Here is a 14552-nt window from a genome sequence, read left to right as displayed (position 1 = left end):
TTAAATAAGGTCATAATTAAAAAAAAATATGTGAAATAAAAAAAAACTATTGTACGTCGTAAAAAATTTCTCATGTGACTTTATACCTCTTTTTAATTTTATTAATTATAAAAAAATTCTTAAAATTTTTTTTTTGATAAAAATCAGGGGTGGCAATTTTCTATATGTCCCGCTAGCACGACATGAAAAATTTGTATTTTGATTAACTCGTTTTAAAATTCACGCCATGATCATGTTAACAAACTTTTAATACAAAAAAGTTTGTCATGTCGCGTGTCAATCCACAAAGACGAAATTGACTGATGTTATTTGTGTTGTATTGTGCCATGTCAACCCACATGATAAATGACATACTTTGAGATTGATATGTTAATCATGTCGTGTTATGTCAACACACATAATAAGCGACACGCTTGAAGTTAGTGGTTTATTTGTATCATATCATGTCATCCTTCAAAATAGCAAGTCGTGTTCATGTTCGTGTTGAAGATTTTGTCTCATTTTCAAATTTGTATCATGTTCATGATACAAATGGGTAATTAGTATGTTGTTAGATAACTGAGGGAAATTAAGGAGTTTGTTATTAGGTTCTGTTTAGTATTGTTGTGATGTATTGCATTTTACATTTTCTCTTTCCTTTCTGTTATTTGCTTCCATTATGCACTTGTATAAAAACATTGTTTGATGATATGAATATTAACAAAAGAAGTATTTTCAGAACCTTTGGGTTAAGGAGGTGATCTCCCCTCAAAGTGAGATAACATTTAGCTCTTACGCATGAATTGGTGTTTTCGTTGAGAGCTGAATCATAGTTGGCTCTTTCCTACCATACCATAAATATGAGATTTATGAAGTTGTGTTGAATCAAATATTAGAAAGCCAGCAACAAATGCGTACACAAATGCTGTAAAAAATTCAAACACTTTCCATAATTAAATCCAAAACCACACCCCACCCCCCAGCATCATCTTCAATTTGAAACTTCTTGTAAACCTTTTGCCATCATCAAAATATGCATTCCATGATATTTAGTGCTTGTTTGGATCCTCTCTTTTTTAAGCTAGAAGCTACTTATAAGCATAAGTTAGGCCTAACAGGTTTTGAAAAAAACTCTTATAATGAAAAGTTCTTTTTTTATAATGAAGAAAAAAACTGAAAATTAAAAGTTCTTAAGAAGAGCTTTTTTTTAAGATCTTATCTATTTTTCTTGAATTGTGTATTTTTTTTTTATAACGAAGAGTAACAGAGAGAAAGATAATTTTCTAGAAATATATATAGTCTTGAGGGTGGGTTGGGCTGCAAGTCCTAAAAAAGCCTGTTCAAAGGCCAGACGTATTGGCACCTTTTGGGTGACTTAGTCACGTAGGCATCGTGTTGCATAGTTGGGGTTGTGCAAATACGACTAATCTGTCACTGGCAATTGGGCTCTTTCCCTTGCAAACCCCATTACTCCAAACCCTTCAGGCTTCAACCCTGTATCCAGGAAATAATTAAATAAATAAAATTCAACTCTGCCACCCCTGGTCCAATAACAACGTTTTTTTTCCCCCCCTACTTTATCATTCATATCTTCAAGTTTATAAATTTGTCACACGGTTCGGAAAAGAGATGTCTCAACCGTGAGCACTGAGCATGGCTTTTGTAAATTTATCACACTGTTCTGCTTGATTATTTATATCTTCAATTTTATAAATTTAGCGCTAGACTTCTTTTTTCGTAAAACCACAGATTGAGTCCATTTGAACAAATTGTTTTGTTTTAGTTTTTTGCCATATTTTAATGTCAGTTTATGACATGGCAATGAAATGGATCCCTTATCAATATATCACTTGGTCTCATGCTGAATATGTTTAATTTTTGTTCAAGAATTGACATTTTCTTGCACAAAGTCAACACAATTGCGCGATTTGTTAAAACGGGTATAAAGAATAGGAATTTGATAACCGGTTTAGAAATATATATATTAATTCCACCTCCAAATATAATACATGAAGTCATGTACACAAGAAAATGTGATCACTATTCATGTCAGAGGAGGTTGGTTTTTTTCTTTTTTCTTTTTTGCTATGATTGCATCAATTAGGAGGGACATTATCTCCTTTCCTTACCAGGTTCAATTTCCCTTCCATCCATCTTTTCAGCATCTTAAGTGCAGCTTTTGGTTGATCCATAGGGACCATGTGCCCAGCTCCATTTACCTGTTGTATCACAAAAATAAAGTCATCAAATGTGGAATTAAAAATGTTAGGGTCAAGAATACACCCGTAAACACAAACCTTGAGAAAAGAGAGAGGTCCATAGCTTTTCAACAACCCTGCTTTTACACCATCAACCAAAAATTGCATTGTATGGGATGCTCCAAACTCCTTTTGTCCTGACCACTCCATGGCATGAACCCATCTTGAATTCCCTGCCAATTGAGAAGAACATAAAGAATAGAATCTAACATACAACTTTTTCAACACAAAGACCAATTTGGTTTGAAATGAATCAAGAAGGCTCACCAAGCCAATTGCATATGAGATCTTCTTCCCCAGCATACACAAGCATTCTGATTCCATCCTCAAGAAGTGAAGGGATTCCCACTTCAAGGTTTCTCATCCAATCTTGCATCATGGCATCATACACTGTTTGACTGCATGATACGTACTCCAAGTCCCCCACACCTAAAGCATCCCTCGCACTTTGCTTGTTTAAAAGTGTCTCCAAGTTTGAAAAGTCATAGCACAATTCTCCCTCGCATTTCTTTCTGATGTCATAGTACTGCAATTCGATAATAAGCAAAATGCAGTAAGTAATTAACTCGAACTACACTATTTTCTCAAACCATGCTGAACAGAAAAAAAGTATAATGATAATAAATAATGTTCTTTCATGATTACTTACATTAATGTCGCCAGTAATGTCCAAGATACGAGCGAATATGTTTTCGCAAATACTTAAGGCAGACACGCAGCTTTGTCCACCTTTAGAGTCTGATGAATCAAACACAGATCAATGAACATCACAAAGAGATACAACATACATTTCTAGCTAGCTCAATGAATTAACAAAGGGAAAAAAGATTATCATTTAAAAGGACACAACTTGTATCTTTTTAGGTGATTTACACAAAGTATGACCGGTCATACTTTGTGTAAATCTGACGTGTAAGTGAAAAAAAAGGTAACTTTTCATAATTACACCGGTCATATTCTGTGTAAGTCATTAAAAGGACACAACTTGTATCCTTTTGAATGACACACACTAAACCCATTAACAAATAGGAAAAAAAGAAAAGAAAAAAAAGTAGGGGGAAGTTGTACTGCATGCTGTTATGGCCTGCTCACACCCTGGGATAAACTGTTTGATACTTTCGTATTCAGCCTTTGAAATTAATCCCTTGTCTAATGCAAAGTCTGGGTATGCTTGGTACTGAATTCCAGGATTTGTTAACCCATTACCAATAGCAAAGCCCTGTTATTATATTGGATCAAATAAATCAATACTAGCAAGGCTAAACTAATTATCGTTTCATAGTGATGACTGATGATATAAATTATATAAGAAGTAGTATAAAGACCTTGAGGTTTATATAAATTCCTTGTTTTTCTTTATTTCCTTTGTGAACCCGAGATGCAAGAGCTGGAATGTAGTGTCCTGCGTATGATTCTCCAGTAATGTAAAAATCATTCTTAACGAACTTGGGGTGCTGCTTGAAAAATGCCTGTCATTATAGTAATATTTAGTGGATATTATTTATGGGATTGTCTTTTCTCATGTTGCATAGGAGAAGAGCTATCTCCTACACACACATAGAGAAGAGAGAGGAGAGAGAATAAGGAAGAGAAAAAAAAATTAAAATGGGTCCCACGTTTACTTTGTATCTTATGCATAAGATAACAATCTTATGTAACATAAGATTATTATTTCCCATTATTTATATACAAGCATACAACATATATATACTTCTCTACATTTAAGTTTGGCTTTTCTACATTACCTGCAAGAAGTCATACAAATCATTGCTAACACCCACTTCATCATGGGGAACATCAGCAGAATCGGAAGTGTAGCTGAAACCTGTCCCAATTGGTTGGTCAACAAATAAAATATTTGATACCTACAAAATGAGAAAACACCATGTTGATGAGAATGAGAAAATAAATTTGGTGTAACAACTTGATTCCATGTAAATTGATTGTTACCTTATCCCAGCCGTAATTATTCCATGTAAGAGACAAGTTATTGGCAATTTTGAAAGGACCATTCTCATAAAACAAAGCTAGTTCACTGCTACACCCTGGACCTCCAGTCAACCATATAACAACCGGGTCATTCGTGTTGTTCCGGGATTCAAAGAAAAAGTAGAACATCCTGCAAATTAAATGATAGAAGAAAATATATGGCAATTCAAGCCAGAACCACATATTAGCCAATATTTAAAGAGCCAAATTTAAATATATGGATTAGGAAAAATAAGCAGCACTTGGATCATTAAATGATTGCAAACCAATAATGGCTATGCGATAATAATTACATTTAGAATAATTGAGATTCTCGCACAATCATATAACCTCGTGAAATTATATTAGCTGTGATATAATGATATTATGTTTATGACGTGTCAACAAACATGTTACTTTAAGATCCGTAATCACTTTAAAAATATCACGATCGACTAAAAAAAGCCAGTGGCGGTGCAACCAATGTTGACCTTAAAACATCATGAAGAATTTCTTTTTTTTTTCTTTTTTCTTTTTTTGTGTGGCAAAGTACATTAACTCAACACATGACAGTTACTTATAAAAACTTCAAAGAATACGTCAACTATTTATACATTGTTTTAACCAAAATATCCTTCGAATATACACTATTTACATTACTCTGAATCTCTAGAGAGAAAAAAAATAAAATAAAAATTTAAAACCCAATTTAAAGTTCAAAATGAAACGTATGCCAGAGTTTGAATCAGAAGAATATTTTACCTTGCAGCTTTGGAACGAGGAAGCGAATAATACCCCGCATGATGACCAAGGTCTTCAACAGAAGGCCCAGAAGCACCAAGAAACGAAAATTTCTTCTCCACGATATTTCCAGGGACAAAACCAACAGGGTCACCTAGTTTTATGTTAACTGGATCCTTTGGAAACAGGTTAAGGCCTCTTATGAGCGTTTCTGCTTGTGGTTTTGGGGTGTATAACAAGCCACGGTCATTGATGTTGCGAGAAGTTGCATAGGATGAAGAAACTGAAATGATGAACAGAGACAGAAGAGACAGAGAGATTTTGCAGAGGGTTGGTGATGATGCCATGTTGTTTTCACTTGCGGAAAATGCTTAGCAATGGCTTTGAATTTATAGCACTCCCTATGCAAACTGCTTTGGCTGAGAAGCGTTAGAGTATGACGTATCACTTTTCATGTTTTAGTATCCTTAAAATACTTTAATTTCGTATTCTAAACGTGAACTTCCTTCTAATATTGTATTTTTATATTAATATTGATTTTTTCCTTTGACTTCTCTTTAAGATTTTTGTTCTCTGCAAAACTTGGTTTAGTCAGTGAATTTTGCCGTAATGTGCTCGAGCAGTTGGCTTTTGAAATTACCGTTTGATTTGGTAATTAATAAATTGATTTGGTAATAAATTTTATCTCCGAGTTGAATAGTACTTAATATTTGTCATAATACAGTCAAAAGCTTTCGATTCTTAAATAATAATATGAACTTAATTACTGAGATAACGCGTCTTTAGCTCACTTTAATCTTTTAAAATTCTTTTGTGAAAAAAAAAATGGACGGGTTATACTTATTACTATTACTACATGATTGATTATGTTGAATCAATTTAAAATTAACAGTTAAAAAATGAAAAAAAATTAACAATTAAGTGTGTATGTATGTATCACTATAAATAACACTCTAAATTAAATATGTAGTAAATACATTAATATTTGATCACTATAAATATACAATATCATTTTGAAGGAGTCTTCTTTGAAAATAATGAAATCTATGTATGCTATGAGATAAAAACACGTCATAACTTCAAAAGGCTCCTGAAAAATAATAAATAATTTCCTTCTTATAATAAATATTCATTAATTTTGTCTTAATAGTAATTATACTGATGTAATAGTTGCATATATAGTAAATATAAGCCATTCATTGCCATGTGGTTTAAGAAGTATTTTTACTTTAATGCTAAATAAGAAATTAATTTAATTTATGTTGATGTATGATGAAAGTAAAATAATTTATTTATTTTTTTGGTAATGTGCTATGTAATTAAAAAAAAAATTGACATAACACAACAACAGCTTCAAATTTACTTTTTCAAAAGTTATTGGTGTCATCACATGGTTAACGTTCTAAGGAAGTTGCTAATTGACATAGCACCTTCCCAGATACCACATGAATTGCCATCACGATGGGGACACGTTCAGTCATGCCAAACTCCAAGCAAGAGAAATGTTGAGATGGATTTGTCTTATTTCTCGATTCACATATTACATGCATTATAGAGTTTATACTTTATAGTGAACTAGTTACAGTTGTTTAATTAGTAACTTCCTTACTACTCCCTTAATTTGTGGCTTTTTAAATTGCTCCAGTTATGCACTCAAGTTCGAACACCTTATATACGTGACTCCTGGCCCAGGATGGACCCCATTCATGCTTTCTTTAGAAGGGACCTTGTTGCAAAAGGGCATGTAAAATAATATTTTGTGCACATAAATTATCCACTTTGCCAATACCATTCCATTTTGGCAAATTACTTGTTTTAATAATCTTTTGGTAAAAAAAACATTAAATTAGTATTAATTTGGCTTTTACAGTGCCTCGTTTGTAGCTATAACCATTTCGTAAAGTGTTATTAAATTCGGCTGACAGGTCAAGTTAATCAGGAAACCAATGAACTAGTGATACAACCAGTCTAAATGAGTCAATAAATCGGCCATATAATAGACCTGATGAGAATCAATTCGACTCGGTAGGTTTTTGACAAAAATGGGTCACCCCGTTGGTTTTCTTTAAACTCGTGGATCATGAATTTTTATTTTTTTCTATAAAAAAAATTGTTATAGGGTGTGTTTTCACACTAATACCAGCAACTCAAATACCTAAATTACAACATACATATATGTATATTTATGTATTTGAATACTTTTTTTAAAAAATTTGAGTTAAAAATATAAATTTATATATATTTATTCGGGTCAATCGATTTAATCAATAATCCCTTAGTGGAACATTGACCAAAATGCCATTGTTCACCAAGTTTTTTACTCAAATGCCACGCGAATAGGGGTGTAAATGGGCTGGGCTTTGGCCATCCTGGCCCAAGCCTACGTAAAAAGAAATTCAGCCTATCTGGCCTACTAAAGGCTTTATTTGTAGGCCAAGCCCGACCCATTTTCAAAAATAAGAAAGCCTGACATGGCCTACAGGCCTTGTAGGCCTCCCACTATATATACTAATCAAAAAAAAAAATTGTATAGAGCAAAGAAAGTTCCATTCATGCATGCACTAGTACTTCTCATAAGAAAAAAATGACAAACAAGAAAGAGTCAACATAATACTTCAGCTCTAGAATGTATATCATAGAGGAATAGAGTCAAAGAAATAGGAAAAATAAGAAAAATACAATTACTGGATGCTGAAATAAAGTCTACAAGAGAATGTCATTCATCTAAAAATCTTTAAACCACCATCAAGACAAGAGAAAGAAGAGTATTATTGAAAGATCTTCATCAATAACATCATAATCCAGCAAGGTACCCATTGCTCCATGGTATTAAGCTGCGACGACATGTAAAATTTGGAGACATTAGACAAGTTTTCCTTTCATAAAATAAAATAGCACAAAAAGTAAGAGATATTGGTATTTGGTACTTTGTGTCTTTGCCAAATAAAATAAATATTATTTTATTATTTTATTTTAATAAATTAAATAGGTCAGCCTAAAAGGCTGTAGGCCGGGCTTGACAAAATTGGCCTATGGCCTATTTATTAAAAAAGCTTTTTTATAAGACTAAGCCTACTCTACTTTTCTGAAAGGCCGAGCCTGGGCTGGGCTCAATGTAGGCCGGGCCGTAGGCTGGGCTGGGCCAGCCTGGCCCATTTACACCCCTACACGCGAACGCCACGCTAACAGTGTTATTTTTCAATATGCCACGTGGGGTGGGCAAGTTTGCTGGGCACTGTATCGAACTCAGTTTGTTGATGTGTCACGTTTCTGGTGGACACCAAATTCACTGCACATACTGGCTATTTGATTTGTGAAGTTACCATTGAAGATTAAGAAAGCATTGCGTCTAAGCCATGAGTGTAACACCCCGTATATATTCGGTAGTGTTATCATTACATCGTATTAAGCTACGCTTAATTAAAAATGCGGAATAATCTTTTTCTTTTCAATTATGACGTCATTATCAATTACCAACTTGATTACTTAATCAATTTCATAAAATATCGCCTGAATGTAAATCGCAATAAGACATCTACTGAAATACCTCAATATAACATATAAAGTGAGTATCTAAGTCACGGCATTACATCACGTAATCCGGACAATATCCTGATACATTAATACAACTCTAATAAAAGCAATACATAACAAGTCTACGTGGCATGGACAATCCACATGCTCACCAAATCAACAGTGTCTCAACAAGATAATCATAATCATAGAATGAAGCTCAAAGCATAAAAACAGCATGCATATCCAACATCCAACAAGTCAGCAATAATATCATCAATATCTAACTCAGCTCCGGCCCCCTGCCGCCTGAGGTCTCAACATTATCTGACCCTGAAATAAGCATTCCCCAAACGTGGGGTGAGATCTCTAAACTAGAAATCTCAGTAAGACAAGGGGTCCTCAAGGATCTTCCACCCCAAGCTCACTTACATGTGCAATATAAGTTCAAAAAGCATTTATATCAATATTAGTTTCAAAACGATGTAGTGCAACAGATATTCATGCCATGTGTGTTTATCACTATTCTACTGGCCAGAGAAATGCAGGAATACGTCTATCACCCACATGTAGTACAAGGAACACCGCTTGCACCTCACCCACAGCCTCACCATGTTGTATGTACCACATACTCAGGCTTACCGCATAGGTGGAACACCACATGCATATCATAAAGGCACTAGCATATAACAGCTCAATAGCATTTCCAAAACATCAAAAGCATGTAACACAGCATGCATATAACCATACACCTATGGGACATGGTGGAACCACAACATGGCTAAACCGAGGACACGAAAGCTTACCTTGCAAGCTCACTATCCAATGCCAAGAGTCCTCACAGCTCAAGTCCAACACACAGCATATCACAATCTGATTTAGGACCAGCAAGTGTATCAACATACATAGCTCAAAAGCATTAACATAAAGACTACGTTCTCTTTAATGATTTACGTCTTAAGGCTTCCAACAAAGCCACAAGCCCGTAATCACATGATTCTGACTTAGTTCATTAATTACAGAAGTTCAACTTCATCAATCTAGGGTCCACAAACCCCCAATAGCCTATTGTACACACAACACAGCTACTGTTCCTCGAAATCCCAGAATATCCGGATATTCTTCAGGTACATATCCGGATATCTCACTGACCATATCCGGATATACAATATCCGGATATCCAGATTCCCATATTCGGATATCCAATATCCGGATGTCCAAATCCCATATCCGGATATTTCACGGGCAGATATCCGGATATTTCACGACAGAATGCAGAAACTGCATTTCGTGAAGATATCCTTCCAAGGTTGGGTTTTTACCGATTATAAACACTTAAACATGCATTTCTAGGTGTGTTTGACATTACCCAACGTTAAGTTATCATCTTTTAGCCTTTAGATGCATCAAGGTTCCATTTTTAAGCATCAAAACTCAAGTTCAAAGGTGATGAAGCTTACTCAAGCTTAAACTCAGCAAAAGGATGCTCTTGGAGCTCCCAAACCAGCCTCAAGGTGCTGGCACAAAAGGGTACACGAAAATGGTGTTCAAGACTTGATTTTTCTTCACAAAGGTTGGCACTTGGAGCTTCAACAACCAAGAATGTGACACCACAACACCAAACCAGGAACTCAGCACTTCAAAACTCAAAATGCTGAAACAAGAACTCAGAAACAAGGTCCTCTCACTCTCACAAGGTGGATCACACCAAGATATGTTGATCAAGAGAAGAAACCATGATCAAAGGTGGTGTCTTTGGTGAGAAAATGGAGAAGAAATACAGTGACAAGGTGGCTGTTCTCACAACTCAGAAAAACTCACGCTGGAGGCTCATCAAAATGACCTAGGATCATGTGCCAAGGCTATTTATAGCCACTTACGTTTTAAACACACAGTATTAGCAATAATAGCTACGCTTAGCATTTTAATCCCAAATTCAGGATTCTTAACCTACTCAATTTTAGAAGAATTATCATATTTTTATTATATTTTTCTGAACAACTTTCCGGTACGCGCTTTTCCATAGCCAGTATCAGTTTCTGGCACCAGTTCTTATTATTTTGACTTGAAACTCGTTCTACAAGTCCTACATATCATTCTAGTAATTATCATGCACTTATTATAATTTTCTGGGATACTTTTTCGGTACGCATTTATATCGACTAGCAGAACCGGTATCTGCACTTTTCTTCCGAAAAGCGACTATCAGCATTCTAAATCACTTACTATAATTATTAGAGCCTCATAATAATTATTAGGTTCAATTATGGAATCATTTTCTAATTTTGCATAATTAATTAATTAAAATTCCTTAATTAACGGTGCAGGTTTTTACAATAAACCCACACAATTTTGACCAAATTTGAATGGAGATAAAGGAAGTTAATTTAATGTACTACACTGTTTATTCTTTGCTCACATAGCTCTGAAGGCTTAATTTAACCCAATTTTTTTTTTTTGATTTCTCAAAGTATCCTTCGGCCATCCTTTTGAGGTTGAAGATCATATTAAGTGAGTAAACCTCTTTTAACAAAGTCTTCACCATACACATGATCAGGAATCGAACCCCTGTCAGCATATTTAAAGAACTCCGCTATCTACCAACTGTGCTGAGCTTTGTTGGTACTTAACCCATTTTTTAAATTTCGACTAATGATATTCGTTTTCTATTTAGGTGTTATAAATTATATATTAGTAAGTAACGTCGATGACGATCAACGTCTTCAAGCTCAAAATAGACCGTAGATTTATCCTATTCATCTTTCGGCATCAACTTTTGTCAAGATCGTCACAAACATCTCAAATTCACAATCAACACGCCAACAGAAGGGAAAAAAGTGCAAAAATGGCGGGGGGGAGAAAAAGGAATATTGTTTGAATTAACAAGTACGTAACAACACCAATTAGTCATGCTCACCCCATTCTTGACGCCCAGGTCACATATTATACAAAGGCACCATTAATTCTCTACTTATTCTAGATTCTACAATATTTGTCACAAAGGTACCAAGTTCACAATCAACACATGCCGACAGAAGGGAAAAAGTGATTAATAAAACTAAAAAGAAGAAGAAGGAGAAGAACTAGTATTGTTTGAAATAACAAGTAACAACGCCAATTCTCATGCTCACCTCATTCTTGACGCCGATCTCACACATCATATAAAGTAACCATTCTGAGATTCTCATTAGTTCACTTGACCATTGTCTTATGAGTTCTTTTTTTCTCAAAATCATCTTGACTTGCATATTCATTACATAAATAAAAAATTTTACTAAATAAATATAGTAAGGGAAAACATTTTATCATGTCATAGGAGAGTCATTTTCTCCTACTAGTGACTATTCGATTTTCGTGCAATATTTTCTTTTGCTTTTTTAATTTTTTAATAGATGTGAGCTCCACATAAGATGTATCTACAACATGAGAAAATTTTCTCCTACCACATAAGAAAATCGAAACTTATATAGTAATACCCATTTTTAACCGTTGATTTGATTTAGATCCAACATTCATAAAAATAATTATGAGAAGTTATAAGGTGTAAAGAACCTTGGGATACACCACCCCAAAAGCTAGCTCAAAGGGTGAGAGTGTCCAAGGCCTTATAAAGGCCACATTAGTTGCTCATACAATTAATGTTGGACTATATATCTCAACACGCCCCCTCACGCAAGAGCCCTTTGGGCTAGAAGCGTGGAATTGCACAGGCCCAATTTTTGGTTTACCTTTTTTGTGTTTTTTATTTTAATTCCACTTGATAGTGGGAGGCGGTGAGGATCGAACTCACTCAAGCTCTGATACCATGTAAAGAACCTAGGGATACACCACTCCAAAAGCTAGCTCTTGGGGTGGTGTATCTCAAGGTTCTTTACATGGTATCAGAGCTTGAGTTGACTATAAGGTCACAAGTTCGATTCTCACCGTCCCCCACTTTAAAGTGGAATTAAAAATAAAAAGCACAAAAAGGAAAACCAAAAATTGAGCCTGTGCAATTTTCACGCTTCTAGCCTAAAGAGCTCTTGCGTGAGGGGGCGTGTTGAGATATATAGTCTCACATTAGTTGTGTGGAAAACTAATGTGGCTTTTATAAAGTCTTGAGCACTCTCACCCCTTGAGCTAGCTTTTGGGGTGGTGTATCTCCAGGTTCTTTACATAAGGGAAAAGAGATTATAAATATAACCTCCCCTAATGATGAATAAAATTAATTAGGCTGAGCTCTTTCTTACTTAGAGATTCTTAGGAGTACCTCTGTACCCATTTACGTACAAAATTGAATTAGAAAATCGTTAAATACCAAGAAATGCAAATGGAGATCATTGATTTTTACATCCATTTTCTCAGCAGAGATTCAATGATTTTGGAAGGTTTGGCATTTGTAATAATTTACACATAATATATAAAGAAATAGAGCAGTATTAAAATAGTACTACAATATTGCCACAATGAAACGACGACATGTATAAGACTTAATTAGAGAAGATTAGTTTAAATTTTAGATAACGACTATTAGTTGTGTAAATAATTTAAATTTAACTTTGCAATTATTTATATTATTCTATATACCACATCAGACTTACACGTGCATCGCTCGAGTGTTATTATAGTCAGCATAATTGTTTGGTCAGAGACCCAAACTAAGTAACTAAAAAGATCTACATAGGGTTTTCGATTCCTTTTTCTATTTTTAGTGTAAAATGTAAAGAACTTTGGGATACACCATCCCTAAAGCTAGCTCAAAGGGTGGGAGTGCTCAAGGCTTTATAAACTCCACATTAGTTGCACACACAACCAATGTGGGACTATATATCTCAATACGCCCCCTTACGCAAGAGCCATTTGGGCTAGAAGCATGGAATTGCACAGTCCCAATTTTTGGTTTACCTTTTTGTGCTTTTTTTTTATTTTAATTCCACTTGAAAGTGGGGGCCGTGAGAATCGAACTTGTGCTCTGATACCATGTAAACAACCTTGGGATACACCACCCCTAAAGTTAGCTCAAAGTGTGGGAGTGCCCAAGGCTTTATAAACTCCACATTAGTTACACACACAACTAATGTGGGACTATATATCTCAACAAGAAAGAAGAAAGATAATAGATTATGGCTGCAATAAATCCAGAATAAAACAGTTAAGAGTATTTAACGCGGCATGTGACTCAGGAATGGTTATATAGTGAGAACTTGCGTCAATCTTCTTCGGCTTCACATTTTATCAGATCCCGATATCTCGCATCAGAAACTAATAAAGCACGTGATTTACCTTGCAAAAGAAACTAGACATTTTATTTTTCGATTAAACAAAAAAAAAATTGGACTTTTAGTATTAGAGAATTGTGCTCATTTTGAGATGACATAATGTTGTTATCTAATTCAATCACAGTTGTCTCATAATGTTGATTGTCATCGTAATTCAATCACATTACCATTGAAAATGAAGCTTTGTGAGCAAAGAAAGAGTGTTACCGTGACAAGTCGCACTAGATAAAACGGGGAGGCCATTTCACATTTGTTGTATTTCATTGGGATTCTTTTAGTAATTTGAAATTAGGCAAAGAATTTATTTTATATCTATTAATAAAGGGGTTTGTACTTCTCCTTCAATAGGAGAAGAAGTATGTTCTCTTGTCACTCTCAAATCAAAAAATAAGCGGCCTTTAAAAAAAAAACTAAAATCGGTAAGGCCCACTTTCTTTGTATCAGCAAGAAATGGCACTCTTCTCGAACCGCAAGAGAACTATAAGCGCCGGTTCAAATATGCATATACCTAATGCCGGAGTGGTCTCATGCTTCTTGCCTCTTAAGCTTAAACTGAAAGCACTACCAAAAAAAGTGACTATGTCACTGCTATGGAGCGTGAACGTAGAGAGCTTGAGAGGGAAGACGAAGACCTCCTAGAGCGGAGTATCAAAAAAGCAAAGGAGAATGGAAATAACGATGCGGCAATGGACAATGAGATTATGGGAAAAAATCAGGCTGACTTAGGGAATCTGGAATCTCACCCAGAGACTGATAGCAACAAGAAGGTGGCAAGTGCTTCCTCCTTAGGAAGGAGAATAATCTCCTACAAGGACATTGTCCTTCAGCTCAATGG

General features: G+C 34.9%; 1 protein-coding gene across 1 annotated transcript; it reads right to left on the bottom strand.

Moving 5' to 3' along the window:
- Positions 1-2075: 2075 nt before the first annotated feature.
- On the bottom strand, positions 2076-5293 carry LOC133286524 (serine carboxypeptidase-like). Its single transcript, XM_061483944.1, has 9 exons — positions 4968-5293; positions 4188-4356; positions 3983-4102; positions 3563-3706; positions 3306-3456; positions 2887-2975; positions 2505-2763; positions 2277-2410; positions 2076-2198 (listed from the first exon to the last, which is right to left on the bottom strand). Exons 1-9 carry the CDS (start codon positions 5291-5293, stop codon positions 2076-2078), a joined length of 1515 nt encoding a protein of 504 aa, XP_061339928.1.
- Between the last annotated feature and the right edge of the window lie 9259 nt (positions 5294-14552).

Source organism: Gastrolobium bilobum, unplaced genomic scaffold (assembly GCF_033153095.1).
Source record: "Gastrolobium bilobum isolate Gb01-03AN ecotype WA unplaced genomic scaffold, APGP_CSIRO_Gbil_v1 utg341, whole genome shotgun sequence".
Classification (NCBI taxonomy): domain Eukaryota; kingdom Viridiplantae; phylum Streptophyta; class Magnoliopsida; order Fabales; family Fabaceae; genus Gastrolobium; species Gastrolobium bilobum.
This window is presented reverse-complemented; position numbering and strand designations above follow the sequence as displayed.

Coding starts and splice junctions, on each gene's coding strand:
- LOC133286524 (XM_061483944.1), bottom strand. CDS start 5,293: ATGGCATCATCACCAACCCTCTGCAAAATCTCTCTGTCTCTTCTGTCT. Junction 2,764..2,886: donor ACATTACTGGCGACATTAAT/GTAAGTAATCAT, acceptor ATCGAATTGCAG/TACTATGACATCAGAAAGAA. Junction 2,199..2,276: donor GACCTCTCTCTTTTCTCAAG/GTTTGTGTTTAC, acceptor GTGATACAACAG/GTAAATGGAGCTGGGCACAT.